This window comes from Colobus angolensis, unplaced genomic scaffold (genome assembly GCF_000951035.1).
Source record: "Colobus angolensis palliatus isolate OR3802 unplaced genomic scaffold, Cang.pa_1.0 Scaffold17, whole genome shotgun sequence".
NCBI lineage: Eukaryota > Metazoa > Chordata > Mammalia > Primates > Cercopithecidae > Colobus > Colobus angolensis.
In genome coordinates this window covers 4,546,416-4,566,708 of record NW_012114821.1, presented here as the reverse complement: position 1 = coordinate 4,566,708, position 20,293 = coordinate 4,546,416, and the positions used below count along the sequence as shown (strand labels likewise).

The 20,293-nt window shown below is 42.3% G+C and overlaps 1 protein-coding gene across 1 annotated transcript in view; it reads right to left on the bottom strand.

Annotated features, from left to right (window-relative positions):
• Window positions 1–20,293, bottom strand: part of PTK2 (protein tyrosine kinase 2) — a 309,021-nt gene that overhangs the window by 21,552 nt on the left and 267,176 nt on the right. The window contains exon 31 of the mRNA XM_011938127.1: window positions 6,098–6,160. Coding sequence (XP_011793517.1) covers window positions 6,098–6,160 — 63 coding nt within the window. The remainder of the gene's footprint in view (window positions 1–6,097; window positions 6,161–20,293) is intronic.

The following is a 20,293-nucleotide window of genomic DNA, read 5'->3' as shown; positions in this document are numbered from 1 at the left end:
CACTGCAACTTCCGCCTCCCGGGTTCAAGTGATTCTCCTGCCTCAGCCTTCTGAGTTGCTGGGATTACAGGTACCCGCTACCAAGCCTGAATAATTTTTTTGTATTTCTAGTAGAGATGGGGTTTCACCATGTTGGTCAGGCTGGTCTCGAACTCCTGACCTCAGGTGATCCACCTGCCTCGGTCTTCCAAAGTGCTGGGATTACAGGCGTGAGCCACTGCTCCTGGCCACAAGCTCTTATTAATAAAGCATTTCTGCATAATCCTTCTATCCAGGTTTGATTAATTAACAAATTCACATTTTTTTCTCAGTACCTTCTATGGGCCACACACTGGAACACAAAGAATTTTCCTTATCTAACAAATTTCCTATTAGCAATGTTCTAAATAGCTAGTATCTTGAGTAGGACTTATTTTCATACCAAGACCAACTGCTTGTTATGCGTCTGTCTCTTCAACACAAGGAAGGAGCTCAGTGTATGGGAATGTTAAATGGCTGATAATGAAACCTTCTTGCTCATGAACTAAAGAATGTCGGCCAGTGCGCCCGACTGGGTGCTATTTTATATAGAAAAAGTGTTTGCAAGATGTTAAGGTAAGTGTTGACAGTTGCATACACACACGTGTGACTAGAAGTCAACTCAGTAGTTTCACCCTTATTAGGGTAAAACTTTAACTCCATAACTCTGCTACCTCACAGGCACAGCAAATGTTTAAGGAAATCTGCATTTAACTTAGACATTTGCTGATGGAAATTTGGCATTGGTTTGCTCAAATGAGTAAGGTTAAGAAGATCTTAAATTCAGCTGGGTGCGGTGGCTCACGCCTGTAATCCCGGCACTTTGGGAGGCCAAGGCGGGTGGATCACTGGAGGTCAGGAGTTCGAGATGAGCCTGGCTAACATGGTGAAACGCCGTCTCTACTAAAAATACAAAAATTAGGCGGGTGGCTGTAATCCCAGCTACTTGGAGGCTGAGGCAGGAGAACTGCTTGAGCCTGGTAGGCAGAAGATGCAGTGAGCCGAGATTCTGGCACTGCACTCCAGCCTGGGTGACAGAGCAAGATCTGTCTCAAAAAAAAAAAAAAAAAAACTCAAATTACTCAAATTAATAACCTAACATTACACCCTGAGGAACTAGAAAAACAAGAGCCAACCAACCCCAAACTGGCCGCTTCCTTATGCTGAAGAGACTAATGCATAACACGTAGTTGGTCCTAAAATGTTAAGAAGGAGTTAGAATTGGTGTGAAAATAAGTCCTATTTATGCTGGAGGCCGAAAATTTTTTGGTGTGGAAAAATCACTGGCAATGACCTTGGGCAGTAGGATATAAATAACTCCCACAAGCTTAGCGTTCCAATAATGGAAGACTAGGCATAAATGGGTTAAATATAATTGGAATAATCATAAGCTAGCTCTTTAAAGAGAATTTCAGGCATTCTCCCCCTGCAACATTCAGAAGAAAAAAAATCTTGCTTGAACAAGTTTTCTGTGACTCTGGAGACTTTTATAACCATGTAGTAAGAGTATAAAAATTTAGCAAATGGGCCAGGTGGATCACTTGAAGTCAGGAGTTTGAGACCAGCTGGCCAACATTATGAAACCCTGTCTCTACTAAAAATTCAAAAATTAGCTGGGCGTGGTGGTACGTGCCTGTAGTTCCAGCTACTCGGGAGGCTGAGGCACAAGAATCACTTGAACCTGGGAGTCGGAGGTTATAGTGAGCCAAGATCACCCCACTGTACTCCAGCTCTGGGTGACAGAGCGAGACTCCATCTCAAAACAAAAACAAAAACAACAACAACAAGAATTTTAGCAAATGACAGCTTGTGTTAACAACAGCTAATATGTGTATATATTTCTTCACTTGATCTTAGCCAAAAGGCTGAGAAATGATGTACATATTTCTTTAGGTCACAAAGAGTTTGGCTTATTACTAAAAGGTACTCCTCTCTAACTCATTCTATGAGGCCAGAATCATTCTGAGTCCCAAACCTGGCAGAAACAACAAAAGAACAAAACTTCAGGCTAACGTCCCTGATGATTAAACAACAGAATATGCATTCTTCTCATCTGCACATGATACATACTCTAAAATAAACACATACAATTAGTAATAAAACAATTGTATAGCAAATTAAAAACAAACCCAAAATCACACCAACCACACTCTAGGACCACAGCACAATAAAAATAGAAATCAGTACTAAGAAGATTGTTCAAAACCATTTGATTATGTGGAAATTAAACAACCTGTTCCTGAATGACTTCCGGGTATGGCAGAAATCAAGAAATTCTTTGAAACTAGTAAGTACAAAGATACAACATACTAGAATCTCTTGAACAAAGCTATGGCAGTGTTAAGAGGAAAGTTTATAGTGCTAAACATCTACATCAGAAAGTTAGAAAGATCTCAAATTAATAACCTGACATTGCACCTTGAGGAACTAGAAAAACAAGAGCAAACCAACCCCAAAGCTGGCAGAAAACAAGAAATACCCAAAATCAGAGCTGAACTAAATGAAATTGAGACATGAAAAAACATACAAAAGATAAATGAAACCAGAAATTGGTTATTTGAAAGAATACATAAGAATGACATACCACTAGCTAGACTAATTAAAAAAAGAGAGAAGATCCAAATAAATACAATCAGAAATGACAAAGGGGACATTACCACCAACCCTACAGAAAAATACATATAACTATCATAGAACATTATGAACACCTCTATGCACATAAACTAGAAAATATAGAGGATATGGATGAATTCCTGGACACATACACATTCCCAAGACTGAGCCAGGAAGAAATCGAATCCCTGAACAGACCAATAATGAGCTCTGAAATTGAATCAGTAATAGACAGCCTACCAACCACCAAAAGCCCAGGACCAGACAGTTTCACAGTTGAATTCTAACAGATGTGCAAAGATGAGCTGGTAGCACTCTCACTAAAACCATTCCAAAAAATTGAGGAGGAGGTACTCCTCTCTAACTCATTCTAGGAGGCCAGTATCATTCTGAGTCCCAAACCTGGCAGAAACAACAAAAAAAGAAAACTTCAGGCCAATATCCCTGATGAACGTAAGATACAAAGTTCCTCAACATAATACTGGCAAAACGAATCCAGCAGCAGCACAACAAAAAGCTAATCCACCACAAACAAGTAGGCTTTAGCCCTGGGATGCAAGGTTGGTTCAACATATGAAAATCAATTCAACTTGATTCATCACATAAACAGAACTAAAAACAAAAACCACAGGATTATTTCAATAGATGCAAAAAAAAAAAAGCTTCCAATAAAATTCAACAGCACTTCATGTTAAAAACCCTCAAAAAGCTAGGTAATGAAGGAACATAACTCAAAATAATAAGCGCCATCTACGACAAACTCACAGCCAATATCATATTGAACGAATGGGCAAAGGCTGGAAGCATTCCCCTGGAGAACTGAAACAAGACCAGGATGCCCACTCTCACCATATCTATTCAACATTAGTACCGGAAGTCCTAGGCAGAGCAATCAGGCAAGACAAAGAAATAAAAGGGATCCAAATAGGAAGAGAAGAGGTCAAACTTCTGTGTGTGTAGATGATATGATTTTATATATAGAAAACTCCATAGTCTTGGCCCAAAAGCTCCTAGATCTGATAAAACAGCAGTCCCCCATCATTTTGGCACCAGGGACAGGTTTCGTGGAATACAATTTTTCCACGGATTCGGGGGATGGGGTGGGGGATGGTTTTGGGATGAAACTGTTCCATCTCAGATCATCAGGCATTAGAGTCTCATAAGGAGTGTGCAATCTAGATCTCTCGCAAGCGCAGTTCACAATTGGGTTCACATGCCCGTAAGAATCTAATGCTGCCACTGACCTGACAGGAGGAAGAGTTCAGGCATTAATGCTGGCTAGCCCACCACTCACCTCCTGCTGTGTGGCCCAATTCCTAACCGACTATGGACCAATACCGGTCTGTGACCCAGGAAGATGGGGACCCCTGTGATAAACAACTTCAGCGAAGTTTCAGGGTACAAAATCAATGTACAAAAATCAGTAGCATTTTTCTACACCAACAACATCCAGTTGAGTGCCAAATCAAGAATGGAATCCCATTTACAACAGCCACACACAAAAAATACCCAGGAATATAGCTAACCAGGGAGGTAAAAGATCTCTACAATAAGAATTAAAAACACTGCTGAAAGAAATCAGACGTGACACAAACAAATGGAAAAACAATCCATGCTCATAGATAGGAAGAATTGATACCATTATAATGGTCATACCGCCCAAAGTGCTTTACAGATTCAATGTTGTGCCTATCAAACTACCAATGACATGCTTTACAGAATTAGAAAAAGCTATTCTAAAATTCATATGGAACCAAAAAAGAGCCTGAATAGCCAAAGCAATCCTAAGCAAAAAGAACAAAGCTGAAGACATCACATTACATTACATGACTTCAAACTATACTACAAGGCTATAGTAATCAAAACATCATGGTACTGGTACAAAAACAGACATACAGACCAACAGAACAAAATAGCCTAGAAATAAATACCTACAACCATCTGATCCTTGACAGTGTTGGCAAAGACAAGCAATGGGGAAAGGACTCCCTATTCAATAAATGGTGCTGGGACAACAAGCTAGCCATACGCCAAAGAATAAAACTGGGTCCCTTCCTTACAGCACATACAAAAATCAACTCAAGATGAATTAAAGACTTAAATGTAAAACCTAAAACTATAAAAACCCTCGAAGAAAACCTAGGAAATACCATTCTGGACATAGGCCCTTGCAAAGATTTCATGATGAGGACAGCAAAAGCAATGGTAACAAACAAAAAATTACAAATAGGACCTAATTAAACTAAAGAGCCTCTTTACAGCAAAAGGAACTATCAACAGAATAAACAATCTACAGAATGGGAGAAAATATTTGCAAGCTATGCATCTGACAAAGGTCTAACATCAAGCATCTATAAGGAACTTAAAGCAAATTAACAAGAAAACCAAACAACCCCATTAAAAAGTGGGCAAAGGACATGAACACACAACTTTTCAAAAGACGACATAAACATGGCCAACAAGCATATGAAAAAATGCCCAATATCACTAATCGTTAGAGAAATGCAAATCAAAACCACAATGAGATGCCACCTCACACCAGTCAGAATGTCTATTATTAAAAAGTCAAAAAATTAACAGATGCGAGGTTGTGGAGAAACAGGAACACTTAGACACTGCTGGTGGGAATGTAAATTACTTCAGTCACTGTGGAAAGCAGTTTGGCGATGTCTCAGAACTTAAAACATAAGTAGCATTTGACCCAGCAATCTCTGTACTGGGTACACACCCAAAGGAATATAAATCTTTCTACCATAAAGACACATGCATGCTTATATTCATCACAGCACTGTTCACAATAACAAGGTCATGGAATCAACCTAAATACCCACCAATGATAGACTAGATAAAGAGAATGTGGTATGTATACACTATGGAATACTATGTAGCCACAAAAACAATGAGATTATTTCATCTGCAGCAACATGGGTGGAGCTAGAGGTAATTATCATTATCTTCAGTGAACTAACACAGGAAGAGAAAACCAATACCGCATGTTCTCATTTATAAATGGGAGCTAAACACTCAGTACACATGGACACAATGAAGGGAACAACAGACTCCGGGGCCTACTTGAGGGTAGAGGGTGGGAGGAGGGTGAGGATCAAAACACCACCTATGAGGTATTATGCTTATCACCTGGGTGCCAAATGATCTGTATACCAAGCCCTTGCACCAGCAACATGTGATCTACTTATATAACAAATCTGTATATGTACCCCGAAATGAAAATAAAAGTTAAATGAAAAAGCCTTTATCAATAATAGTGCAGACAACTTCCGTATCTGAATAAAAATTCTAGGCTGTACATCACAGATTTTCAGAATCTTAAAATGTTAACTTTATTTATAGAATATTCTGTTCCCTATTACAAATATTAGTAAATTTGGAAATCTTATGACATAAACATTGATGGTCCACGCACAGGAGAACTGGAAATCAAATCCTGCTGAAAACTCAGGCTTACCGGACCCTGAAGACTTCCATCCTCCCTGTCAATACTGCCTCGAGAGAGTCTCACATCAGGTTTCTGAAGAAATTAAAACAAAATCAAAACAATTTCATTTTTGATTTGAAAATTATCAACAGATTCTGTATTAAATTCCTTCCCTTTTAACACAATTGTCCTCTGAATAAGAAAAGTGGAAAGGTCCCCAATATCAAAAAAATTCCAGTGATGATGAATGAAGGCTGGCTGCCTTGGGAAGAACCGCATTCCTCTCCACACACGCACACCTTATAGACTGGCACCTGCACTGGCCCACCTAGTGCTGGAGAACCTACACTTCACTTCTACTCCAAGTAGCACAGCAGGCTTTCTTCTTCACTGAGACCTGCAACCCCAGGATAAAAATACCAGGCATTACTTGCGGCTTTCTGACAGAACATGGCTTATACGGATTTGGCTGTCTTGCCAAAGCAGCAAATGAATTCAATTACAAGACTGCTTTCCCACACTGCATCTAGAATATAGAAACCAAACAGATAAATCTAGATTTTATGTAAATAATAGTACAGAAATTTCACCAACATCAGAATAAACGAAGTAGGTTACATGTCTTTATGGTGAAGAAACAGGGCAGAAAGGCTTTTCCTCATGAAAACAACCCCGTGCTCCTGCAGCATGGGTTCCGTGGAGCCTTCAGCCACAGTGGCTCCTGCCTCGCCTTTGCCCACCAACACTGGCCACACACTTCTGCCTGGAAAACTTCTGTTCACTCTTCAAGGCTCAGCCAGACACCCAGCAAGTTTCCCAATTCAAGCAGAGCTGGTTGCTTCTTAGCCTGTGCCTTACAGATATCTCTACATTGGCACATATCATGCACAATTACTTCCCTCAGTAGAGATGGGGCATCTTGATGTCTTATTTGTCTGTGTATCTCCTATTTCCCACATCTGAACCTGCCACTGAGCACACCATCTGCAAGCACTTGTTGGGTAGGGGATCGAGAAATAAGCTTCATCTCTCCCTTCTTTTCCAATTCCAGTACTGTAGCCCAAACCCCTTTCATTGTACCAGTTCCTACCAGGCTTTCTGCCTCTGTCTTAACTATCTCTAACGAAAGCAGGGGTCAGTGGTGGGTGCCAGGGTGTAGTAGGAAGTTGGTAAAGGACACAGCCACCATTAGAATGAGAGCGATCCTCTCATGGCTCAGAGGTAAACAGACTTTCCAGGACAGGGGCCCTGCACTGTCCTTTGCCTTCTTCCTCCCTTCCCCCTTTCTTTCCTTCCTAGGCACAGTGTCTGCAGGTAGCTGGCTAAGGTCTGAGAACAGCTCCTACCAGGAAGTGGGTAAAGGAGCTCCTGATGGCTAATCACTAAAAGGGGGCTCTGGCTGATTGCTGTTAACAGTCCTCAGGGATTCCATGTGGGAAAAGGTGAAACTTGTGTGTTGTCCCTGAATTTAGGGCAGATTTTGGCTCACTTATGGAAAAACATTCTAATAATCAGAGGCACCCTGAAACAGAATAGACAGCCCTGACAGCAGTAGCAGAGAGTAAGCAAAGAGGGCAAAAGTCACAACTTACTTGTTATCTGTTCATTCAACAGAATTACAAAACAGCTCATGTATATTAGCCCCATATCCCTAGTGCCTGGCACAGTTTCCGGCTGGTGCGCACTCAACACATCAATGTTGACTGAATTAACCTCCATGCTACTATATAAAAAAAAGATGTTCTCTTTAACGTAAAAGTATTCATTTAAAAACAATAGCTAGGGGCCGGGCGCGGTGGCTCAAGCCTGTAATCCCAGCACTTTGGGAGGCCGAGATGGGCGGATCACGAGGTCAGGAGATCAAGACCATCCTGGCTAATACGGTGAAACCCCGTCTCTACTAAAAACTACAAAAAAACACTAGCCGGGCGAGGTGGCAGCGCCTGTAGTCCCAGCTACCTGGGAGGCGGAGGCAGGAGAATGGCGTAAACCCGGGAGGCGGAGCTTGCAGTGAGCTGAGATCCGGCCACAGCACTCCAGCCTGGGCGACAGAGCGAGACTCTGTCTCAAAAAAAAATAAAATAAAATAAAAACAATAGCTAAATATAGGTGGAAAATGACCTAAATCCTCAAATGCAGTGTTGGGTGTGGTGGTGTATGCCTGCAATTTCACCTATTTGGGAGGCTGAGGTGGGAGGACCCCTTGAGGCCAGGATATCAAGACCAGCCTGGGCGACATAGTGAGAACTCATCTCTACAAAGAAAAAAAATTTAAAAATTAGCTGGGCATGATGGTGTGTGCCTGAGTTCCAGCTACTGGAGAGGCTGAGGTGGGGGGATGGTTTCAGCCCAGGAGTCTGAGGCTGTAGTGAGCTACCATTGTGCCACGGCACTACACCCTGAGTGACTAAGCAAGACCCCGCTCTGTTAGAACTCTGTCAATGAGTAAACCAGAAAAGTTTAGAATAAGTATTTCCGAACTCTGACGAGCATAACTTAAAACCTTGTATGGTGTTTATATGTACTATAATATCAGGGAACAATAATTTAAAACATGAATTCTTACTGCAGATGTGATATATATAACTAATGCCCACACAGGGGAAGTCAAACCCAGAGGCATGCCGTTGGCGACTATGGCAGAAAGTATGCTGTGTCTTTTACCAGAGAGGCCTATCCCATTAGATGTGGACAGCTGTGGCTGGGTGTGAAAGAGCTCCAGAGAAAACTGAGAGGTAGGTAGTTCTTGACTTCCAGCATAGAATCTTCTCTGACAGGTAAGACAGACATGAATAGACAGAAAGGAAACCAGGCAAACACATGTAATATTTCAACCATTGATTCCAACTGGCAACTGAAGGGGAACTCACTGGGGTGGTCCTATTCCATGGAGTAGAACTTACAGATTCTATTCCATGGAATGTTGAGGTTCTGCTACTGTCTGAATGAAGAGGCAGCTTTGTGGGGCCTAAACATCCCAGATATACTTAAGAAAAATATTCCAAAACACAATGGACTTTGAGAAAAAGTACCTGAGAAGACGAGACTTCAGGTTGACAATTCACAGAACATTACTCAACGTAAATATCAAGGTCAGGAAAGATTTCGGGAAGACCAAGGAACTGTTCAAGCTTAAAGGAAACTCAAGAGATATGATAACTAAATACATCTCATGATCCAGGACTTTTTTCTAGAAAGGACATTCTGTGGACAACTGGTAAAATATGAATAGTCTGTGGATTAGCTAACAGTATTGTATTATTGCTAATTTCCCGACATTGATAACTTGGCCGTGGTTATTTAAGAGAACATCCTTACTTTTAGGAAATTCACATTGAACTATTAAGAATTTAAAAGTAGGATATCTGGTATTTACTTCCAAATGGTTCAGAAAAAATGGTATGCACAAATATGCAAAGCAAATGAGGTCAAAAGTTAACAACTGGAGACTCCAGGTAAAGGGAATGTGAGAATTCTTTGTCCCATTCTTGCAACTTTTAAAATGTCTGAAACTATCCTTTCCTCTTCTGCCCATTTACTTGAGGGACAAGCTGGGAGCTGGGTCTGCTTAAGGGTTTTGTTGCAGGGCTCTAAACAGAGAGTGGAGGTGATTAGGTTTGACTCTATTGTAGCAGGAAGGACAACAGTTTTTATTTTATTTTATTTTATTATTTATTTTATTTTATTTTATTTTATTTTTTGAGACAGAGTCTCGCTCTGTCACCCAGGCTGGAGTGCAGTGGCTGGATCTCAGCTCACTGCAAGCTCCGCCTCCCGGGTTTACGCCACTCTCCTGCCTCAGCCTCCCGAGTAGCTGGGACTACAGGTGCCCCCCACCTCACGCGGATAGTTTTTTGTATTTTTTAGTAGAGACAGGGTTTCACTGTGTTAGCCAGGATGGTCTCGATCTCCTGACCTCGTGATCCACCCGCCTCGGCCTCCCAAAGTGCTGGGATTACAGGCTTGAGCCACCGTTCCTGGCCTATTTATTTTTTTGAGAGAGAGTCTCCCTCTGTCGCCCAGGCTAGAGTGCAGTGGCACGATCTCAGCTCACTCAAAGTTCCGCCTCCCGGGTTCATGCCATTCTCCTGCCTCAGCCTCCAGAGTAGCTGGGACTACAGGCGCCCACCACCACGCCCGGCTAATTTTTTGTTTTTTTAGTAGAGACAGGGTTTCACCGTGTTAGCCAGGATGGTCTCGATCACCTGACCTCATGATCCACCCGCCTTGGCCTCCCCAAGTGCTGGAATTACAGACGTGAGCCACCATGCCCGGCCAACAGTTTCTATTTTTAAGAGACAGGTTCTTGATCTGCTGCCCAGGTGAGAGTGCAGCGGCTATTCACAGGCACAATCATAGTGCATTACAGCCTCAAACTCCTGGCCTCAAGCAATCATCCACCTCAGTTTCTGGAGTAGTTGGGACTATAAATGCATGCCACCATGCTCAGTTAGAGCTACAGTCTAAGAAAACAAAAGACCCACCACGCCCAAGTTATGATGTGGTCATTTAATAGTTACATGATTTTGGTTATTTTAAAATATCGTATGTACCCTCATTTGTCAATAATCTAATGAAACATGCACTTACTGTAGAAAAATTAAGATACTGTGAAAATAGATGAAAAAATTACAAATCACTCAACCTTACCATTTTGAAATAATTATCATTATTTATTATGGAGTAATTAAAATGTAAAAGTAATTATCATTAGTTAATACTGTGGTGTAAATGTATGTTTACAAACATGGAACCACATTATATGATTCTGCAGCCTTCACATAACATTCACACAGGGCAAGCTGACAAAACAATGCTTAAGGCTGCACAATGTTCCACTGCATGACTATCATCATAAAATAGACAATGGTAGTGAAGGGTGTGGGCTGTGGCACCAGGTGGCCTGGGTTCAAATCAGGCTCCAGTACTTACAAGCTGTGTGACCTGGGCCTCAATTTCTTCATCTCTAAAATGGAACAGTAACTAACCAACACATAGGATTGTTAGGAGGATGAAATGAATTAACATTTGCAAAGTACTAAGTTGGTGCCACATAAGAGTTAAAACAAACAGTTCTTTTATTGTTGGACATTAGGGTCATTTTCAAAACCCTTTATAAATAGGTTGTAGATGAACACCTTTGTATACAAATCTTTGATTAAGTCCCTGATTGTTTCCCTGGGACAGATTTCTTTCCTTTTTCTTTTAGAGATGGGGGGGGGCCTCACTATGTTATCCAGGCTGGTCTTAAACGCCTGTGCTCAAGTGATCTTCCTGTCTCGGCCACTGTGCCTGGCTCTCGAGCAGATTTCTAAGAAAGGAATTTCTAAGTCAAAGAGTTGGAACATTTCAAAAATCTTGGTATAAGTTTCCAAATTGCTCAAGGCTGTCCTGATTCTCATCTGTCAGTAATGTGTGATGGCATTTCTCTCACTGTGCCCTAGCACCCCTGTGCTGTCATCTTAAAACTCTCAACCAATTCATAAAGAAGATACTCAAATATATTGTTGTGACTTGTTCCTCTCCTCCTCCCTTTCCTCAAATAGTTGAACATTTCTGTTTCTTATCATCAGATGCGAAGTTCCATGAAGACAGAGGCTATGAAGCTGTCTGCTTCACCGCTGTATCTCTGTTACCTGGTAGAACACCGGACAAACAGGTGGAGGAAATGAACGCTCTGTGCATTTTTCCAGCGAACTGATTGTCCATGCCCCTTTGGACAAGGCATATAACCTCTCTAGGCCCAGTTCCTCACCTGTAAAACAGGTAGAATAATACCTACCTCAATCAGTCATTATCAGAACTGAGGAAGTGCCTGGCAGCATTGTGCACATAGATGTGTAGTAACTATTTGCTGAAGGAATGCTTCAATTAATATCTAAGGCACATGAGATATGTTATAGACGAGGAACTTGACTTAGAAAGATTTAGTTGCTTGGGGTAACACAGCTCTTAAATAGTGGAGGTGGGCTTCAATCAGTCAACAGATGTAAGTACCTTCTTTTTTTTTTTTTTTGAGACAGAGTCTCGCTCTGTTGCCCAGGCTGGAGTGCAGTGGCCAGATCTCGGCTCACTGCAAGCTCCGCCTCCCGAGTTTACGCCATTCTCCTGCCTCAGCCTCCCGAGTAGCTGGGACTACAGGCGCCCACCACCTCGCCCAGCTAGTTTTTTTGTATGTTTTAGTAGAGATGGGGTTTCACCGTGTTAGCCAGGATGGTGTCGATCTCCTGACCTCGTGATCCGCCCGTCTTGACCTCCCAAAGTGCTGGGATTACAGGCTTGAGCCACTGCACCCGGCCAAGTACCTTCTATAGGCAGGAAATATTTACTGTTTTACTTAAACAAAAAATGCAACTCATTTATATTTTTGCCTATAGAGTAAGCTATTATGTTTCATGTGTTTACATGAATTAATCTGTTTTTATTTCTATATAAATTTCATGAAATGACTTTCTTTAATGTGTAATTCCCTAATGTGATATTTTCCTGAAGACAGGATTTTAATTTTAAAATGAGAAAGGCTTATCCATGTAAAATCAAATCTACTTGTGTTCTGTGAATGAAATAAATACTTGAGCTTTTTTTTTCATACAGCACACATGGCCTCCTGAATGCAAGATGAGGGCCCACTGGGAACTGAAGAGCGATACAGCCAGAGACAGTCAATCAGAAAGAATGGATTCTCAGCCAGGTGCGGTGCCTTACGCCTGTAATCCCAGCACTATGGGAGGCTGGGGTGGGCAGATCACCTGAGGTCAGGAGTTCAAGACCAGCCTGGCCAACATGGTGAAACCCCATCTCTACTCAAAATACAAAAATTAGCTGGACATAGTGGTGCACACCTGTAGTCCCAGCTACTCGGGTGGCTGAGGCAGGAGAATTGCTTGAACCCGGGAGGCGGAGGTTGCAGTGCGCCAAGATCGCGCCATCACACTCCAGCCTGGGGGATAAGAGCGAGACTTCATCTCAAAACAAACAAACAAAAACAAACCAAAAAAACACTTCAGTTTAGCTACGGTCTCTACTCTCATGTGGGTGGGTATGGCTCTGGAAAACTTCAAATTTAAGGTTTATAGATCAGTCTTTTCTCTTTTCACTATACTGTATTGCCTTCAAATCTGGAATCTGGTATGAGGGCAAAAATAGGAGAGCTGTGGCCCTGCTGCATAGCACACGCAGGGACAGCAGCCTGGCTTCAGACAGACAGCCTTGTGCCACTGCTTTCTAGTTCCCTGTCTCGGCATTCATCTTTCATTCAGACTGACTGGATCTGCTATGTGAGGGAAAAATGCTCACATATTTCTTTCTCAAAACACAAAGTAGGCTTTATATAGACAGGTCTTTCTCATTTAAAATTAAAATCCTGTTTTAAGCGTAGTACCACATTAGAAAATTATTGTGCACACAGTAATAAAAAGCAAGTTGCAAAGTTACTCTATTTTTAAGCAATGCCCAATAGGAAAGAAAGCTCTTTCAACCAACTGAGGTTCTGAGGTTGCCAGCACTCTCTGGCACTCACTTTGTAAGACAGCTTTCAGAGTATATTTGCAGGCACAGAACTATTTCAGAAAGGACAGTATCTGACCTGGGAACAAGAGAAGAGAGTGTGGGACCAGGCGTGGTGACTCATGCCTGTAATCCCAACATTTTGTGAAGCCATGGTGGGAGAATCGCTTGAGCTCAGAAGTTTGAGACCAGCACGGACAACAAAGTGAGACCCTATCTCTATAAAAAAAATAACAAAATTAGCCAGGCTTGGTGGCATATGCCTGTAGTCGCAGCTACTCTGGAAGGAGGCTGAGGCAGGAGGATGACTTGAGCCCAGGAGGTTAGGGATGCAGTGAACTAGGATTGTGCCATTGCGCTCCAGTCAGGGCCACAGAGTGAGACTTTGTCTCAATTAAAAAAAAAAAAAAAAAGGAGAGCTAGGTATAGTACAGAGTATCTTCTGTGGGGCCACGTGACCTTGAGCAAGTGCATCTGGGCTGCTACCATAAAACACATTCTGTGCAGGGTTGTTGAGATAATGCAGAGATCCAGAGGAGGGACTCCTGACCCACTGAAGTACTCAAAAAGTAAGAGATGTGACTAGCAGTAGCGACCACAAAAAACGATGTGATGATGTGATCTCTGAAAACAGAAGGGATTCAAAAGACATCGGTTTTGATCTAAAATTTGGGTAATACTAAAGCAAGTTAATTTTTCAAATAAGAACAGAACTTATCTAACATGGTGCAGAGCTGACCTTACTGAAGTAAATGGCAGGACCAGAGCAGTAGGTCTGGGTGGGTCTGGGAATGAATCAGTTTATGAAGATGAAAACAGAAGGTAAGCATCCTTTTTTTTTTTTAAGACGGAGTCTTGCTCTGTCGCCCAGGCTGGAGTGCAGTGGCGTGATCTCGTCTCACTGCAAGCTCCATCTCCTGGGTTCATGCCATTCTCCTGCCTCAGCCTCCCGAGTAGCTGGGACTACAGGCGCCTGCCACCATGCCCGGCTAATCTTTTGTATTTTTTAGTAGAGACGGGGTTTCACCATGTTAGCCAGAATGGTCTCGATCTCCTGACCTCGTGATCCGCCCGCCTCGGCCTCCCTAAGTGCTAGGATTACAGGCATGAGCCACCGCGCCCGGTCCGGTAAGCATCTTTAGACATTTTTATAGCAATCTGAAACACTAATTTTTGGGCCGTCAAAAAAATCTGGCTTATATTTTTATGTCATTCTAGTCAATGATTTTGAAATTTTATTTTACAAGAGTATTGGTCTGCAACGGTTTAGAAAGACACAAACTGGCCCTTCTATGCAGTTTGAGAAGCCCTGTACTGGAAGCTTCCTTGGCCTAAGAGGACAGAAAGACTTATGACACACAGCTTCAACAATGACCTGATAAACCTAAAAGTAGGTGCAGCGGTCTGGCCTGGTGGCTACAAGGACATAGACCAATAGCTCTGGGTCTAGCTCATGCCAAAGGCCAAGACACAGAAACAAGCTTGTAAATAGCAGATACCATGGAAACCAATAGTAATTTTTACACATACACAGCATAAAAAGGACCACAATGAGATATAATTATCATTGTTAAGAGTCCCTTCACCAAATGAAGGACCATAAAGCATGTGTGTGCATACCCAGACACCTAGCTGCCACCATCACCACTCGACAGTGTCACGAGCGCTTCTACATCCGACACACACTACCTTCCAACTGATAGATGGTCAGGATGGTCCTCACACTACACCTGCACCAGGTGTTATTCCCAGTTTGCCAAGCTTTCCATGTGGCTGTCTAAAAATCTGAATCTCCAGCCCAGACCACCTCCTGGGGGCTCTATGCCCGATATCCAGCCACCTCCTCTATATTCCCATTTGCATATCTCAAATGTCCAAATCTGGCATCATCATGTTTCCCTGACATGGACTCCTCATTCTGAATTTTATTTCATTTGGTAGCACAATGTTACTTTTGGTGACACTAATTATATGATTTCTGTCCTGGATTCTTCCTTCCTCTTGACCTCCTATACCAATTCACCACATCTTGTCCCTTTTAAGTCTGTCTTCTCTGCTCCTTCCCACTTTGCCTCTTCCAGCTTAGACCCTGCTGTCATTTATTTGAACGACCACTCAACTTCCTAATGGATCTCTGTATTTCCTATCTTGCCCTCTGAGCTATCAGTCAGCAAGGCAAGGCTAAAGTGGTTTTTTTTTTTTTTTTTTGAGACAGAGTCTCACTCTGTCACCCAGGCTGGAGTGTAGTGGAACAATCTCAGCTCACTGCAACCTCTGCCTCTTGGGTTCAAGCAATTCTCCTGCTGCAGCCTCCTGAGTAGCTGGGATTACAAGAGAGCGCCACCACACCTGGCTAATTTTTGTATTTTTAGTACAGATGGAGTTTGGTCATGTTGGTCTCGAACTCCTGACCTCAGATGATCCACCTGTCTCGGCCTCCCAAAGTGCTGGGACTGCAGGCATGAGCCACGGTGCCCGACCCTAAGGTGATTTTTCTGAGATGACATCTGCTTCAAATCTTAAAAAACACTGCCAGGCCTAAGATCAGAGAGTGACCTTGGGACCACGTCTCAAAAATCAACTGGGGTACTTGTTATCACTCTAGGTCCTTGGCCTCTCCAGATCCACTGCAGTTCTCTAGTCCCGGGGAACTGAACTTTAAAAGGTCCCCCATGACTTTTATGTCTATTACATTTTAATTTATTCATTTGTAAAATAATTATATCTACTTCGCCAGGGTTCATGCATTACTTGTTTTTAGATGAAAAATAGTGACATGAATGCTATGATTCCTGTCCCAGATTCTTCCTTCCTCTTGACCTCTAACATTTACATGCTTAACACTGTATGGTGGTACATTCATTCGCTTAATAAATACTGCTTGAGCCTTATTACTGCTGAACGAACGGTACTATAGGAGCTGGGGGAGAGTGCTGAATAAATAAAGTTCTCATCTTTGTGATGCTTACACTTTAGTGGAGGAGACAGGAAAACAAGTGAGACATTGTCACACAGTGAGAAACATTAGGAGAAAAATGAAGCAGGATGAAGACAGTTAAGTCACAGTTGCTGCCATTAAGGAACTTATGTTTTATTAGAGAAAGAGGGTGAGAGTGAGCATGTGTGAGAGTACAGGGGGTTGGGGGGGGGGAATGTAGGACTGCACATCATAATACAATAAGTTCATTCAAGCTTCACGCTTGGCACTCAGTAAGGTTCTCTGGCACCTTGTGGGTAGAGGCCAGGGATATTGCTAAGAACTCCTACTATTCATAGGACAGTCTCCTACAACAAAGAATTACCCAGTCCCAAATGTCAACAATGCCCAGGCTGAGAAACCCTGGTGTATGTAATGTGTCATCCTTGAGGTGACACAAAAATAAGACATGGTCCATGGTCTCTGCACTCATGAGGTGCTCAATCTAGTAAGGAAAACAAGCAAAGATAAAAATACAATACCATCTTATGAGCATTAAGAAAGATACTTGTTCCAGCCTGGCTAACATGATAAAACTCTACCAAAAACAAAAATTAGCTGGGTGTGGTGGTGCGTGACTGTAGTCCAGCTACTTGGGAGGATGAGGTGGGAGGACAGATCAAGCCCAGGAGGTCAAGGTTGGAATGAGCCGTGATTGTGCCACTGCACTGCACTCTACCCTGGGTGACAGTGTGAGACTCTGTTTTGGGGAAAAAAGAAAAGGAAAGGTACTCGAGTGGGAAATTGCCTCGATGCCATCATGGCCTCCAAGTTTAGCACCAGGCAAGCTATCTCAGAAGTTACCCAACAGACAGGTTTAGGACCAAATGAAGATGCTCCAATTACATGGTTATTAAGTTAAAAACAAAACAAAACAAAAACAAAAACAAAACCCAAAACACATAGTAATAAATATTTTCCATTTTCCCACAAACATGCTCTGCTCTGGTCACATCCAGATACAGGAAGTTCTTAGAATACAGTTTGTGTGTGTGCGTTTTTTTGGTTTGTTTTTAAACAGAGTCTCGCTCTGTTGCCCAGGCTAGAGTGCAGTGGCATGATCTTGGCTTACTGCAACCTCCACCTCCCGGGTTCAAACGATTCTCCTGCCTCAGCCTCCCAAGTAGCCGGGATTATAGGCATGCCAATTTTGTATTTTTAGTACAGATGGGGTTTTACCATGTCGGCCAGGCCAGTCTTGAACTCCTGACCTCAGATGATCCACCTGCCTCAGCCTCCCAAAGTGCTGGGGTTACAGGCGTGAGTCACTGTGCCCAGCCAGAACAGTCTTTTTTTCTTTTGTGTATCATTCATATATATTTCTGTTCCTTTGTATGTCTTGTAATTTTTTGTTGGAGATTAGACATTTTATATAATATATTGTAGGAATTCTGGGTACTTGATCCGCCTCCCTTTAGGGCTTTTTTTTTTTTTTTGCCACAGGGTCTTGCTAAGCCCAGGCTAGTCTCAAACTCCTAGACTCAAGCGATCTCCCTGCCTCAACCTGCCGAGCAGCTGAGATTACTCACTGTGCCTGGCTGGAATATAGCCTTTTGACCCCATGTCATTACCCACACTCTTCACTCTTCCTGGAATGTATTTCCTGAGCCTGTCTGCCCTAAAAATTCTAATTTCTCCTTTAAGCCTAGACTCAAATGCTACCCACACTCTGCTGCCTCCCCCAATCCCCCTAGTGACACACAGGGTCCTCTTCTGCTCTTCCTGATGTTCTTCTTTGTCAGAGCAATAGAACAGCAGTAGCATTTCACAACATTTGGTAGCAAACCCTTTGTCCAAATGCAGTCATATATGGGACTGAAATACAAGAACTCTAGCTTGGAGAATTTATAACATCTACTTTTAAAAATACAAATCAATGCTGCCTGGTAAAAGAGGCTATCTGGACAAAAAGTAGTTTTGAAATGTAGGGCTAGAGAACAGCAGATATGTTCTTAGAATAGATATAATATCCAAATTAATTCACTCAGATTAGTGGTAGTAAATAACAACATTTTTTTTTCTTTTTTTCCAGAGTCTTACTCTGTCACCCAGGCTGGAGTGCAGCAGTACAATCTCGGCTCACTGCAACCACTACTTCCTGGGTTCAAGCAATTCTCATGCCTCAACCTCCTGAATAGCTGGGACTACAGGTGTGTACCACCATGCCTGGCTAATTTTTGTTTTTTTGAGTTTTGCTCTGTCACCCAGGCTGGAGTGCCATCTTGGCTCACTGCAGCCTCTGCCTCCTAGGTTCAAGCAATTCTTCTGCCTTAGCCTCCTGAGTAGCTGGGATTACAGGCACGCATCATCACACCTGGCTAATTTTTGTATTTTTAGTAGAGACGGGGTTTTGCCATGTTGGCCAGGCTGGTCTCGAACTTCTAACCTCAAGTAATCAGCCCGCCTCAGCCTCCTGAAGTGCTGGGATTACAGGCATGAGTCACTGCACCTGCCTTTTTTCTTTTTTTTTTTTTTCAGTAGAGATAGGGTTTCACCATGTTGGCTAGGCTGATCTCGAACTCCCGGCCTCAAGTGATCTGTCCACCTTGGCCTCCCAAAGTGCTGGGATGGATTACAGGTGTGATCCACCGTGCCAGGCCAAAAATAACAATTTTTTTTTCCATCTGCCTTACAATCTCAAGATTTGCTTTAATTCAGAAGGAAAGTTTTATCCTATGCTTTCAAAATTCTAAATTAGTTAAATTTAACACAAAGTTAGTGTCAGTGAATGTTTAATGATGCAAAGCATGAGACCAGGTAAAGTTACTGGCTCAAAATTATGAATCCTGGCTTCTTTCAGCCATAATATGATTGAGGCAACTACAGGAAGACTGAAATAGCTATTCTGGGTTCAAGGAGAGTGGGGAATAGGTTCTCACAGTCCTTAGTTCTGAGGCTGAGGGCACAGAATTGCTTGGCAGCAGGGACCATGAGTCTAAAAGGACCTTTGTGTCAAGTAACATACAGAGATTGCTCTGTCCCACCACTTCCTCTCTGTCCCCAAGGGACTTCTGAAGTGGTTTTCAACAAGGGTTGCCTGAAGGAAGACATTTCCCATGCATATGTCCAGACACATCCGGGAGGAGGTTCACATCAGTCATAAATGCCAGGAAGGCAAATCTTAGCTGTCTTGTTACACAGCCTGCAGTAGCAAGATGCAATAGTTTATATGTAAGCTGACATGGAAGCAGGAGTTGTTTCTGGGTAAACAATGCGGTAATGAAAAACCAAACAAATGCTCGTATCTCTGAGCCCAAAATGATACTATTAAAATTTTAGAGAAATTTATCCCTAAAAGATAATCATAAAAGCAAATAATCCATTATCGCAAGCTTTTTCTTTCTTTTTTCTTTTCCCTTAAGAGACAGTCTTGCTCTGTGGCACAGAGTCTCTCTGGGTCTCTATCTCCTGTTCTGTTAAAATGAAGATAATAAAAGGACAAGTGCACATTCCTCTATCCTCATTTCTAAAACCTAAAAAGTTCTGAAAATGTTAAGTGTGCTTTTCTATGTTTGAAACAAACTAACATGGTAGTAAAACCTGAACAGATGAAGCATCTTACAATCTTTATTTAACTGTTAATGTAATTATTTGCATTTTGCTATAGAAACACTGGTGGTTTTAACTCTGGCATGCTATTAGAGTCTTTTTTTTTTTTTTTTTTTTTTTGAGACGGAGTCTTGCTCTGTCGCCCAGGCTGGAGTGCAGTGGCCGGATCTCAGCTCACTGCAAGTTCCGCCTCC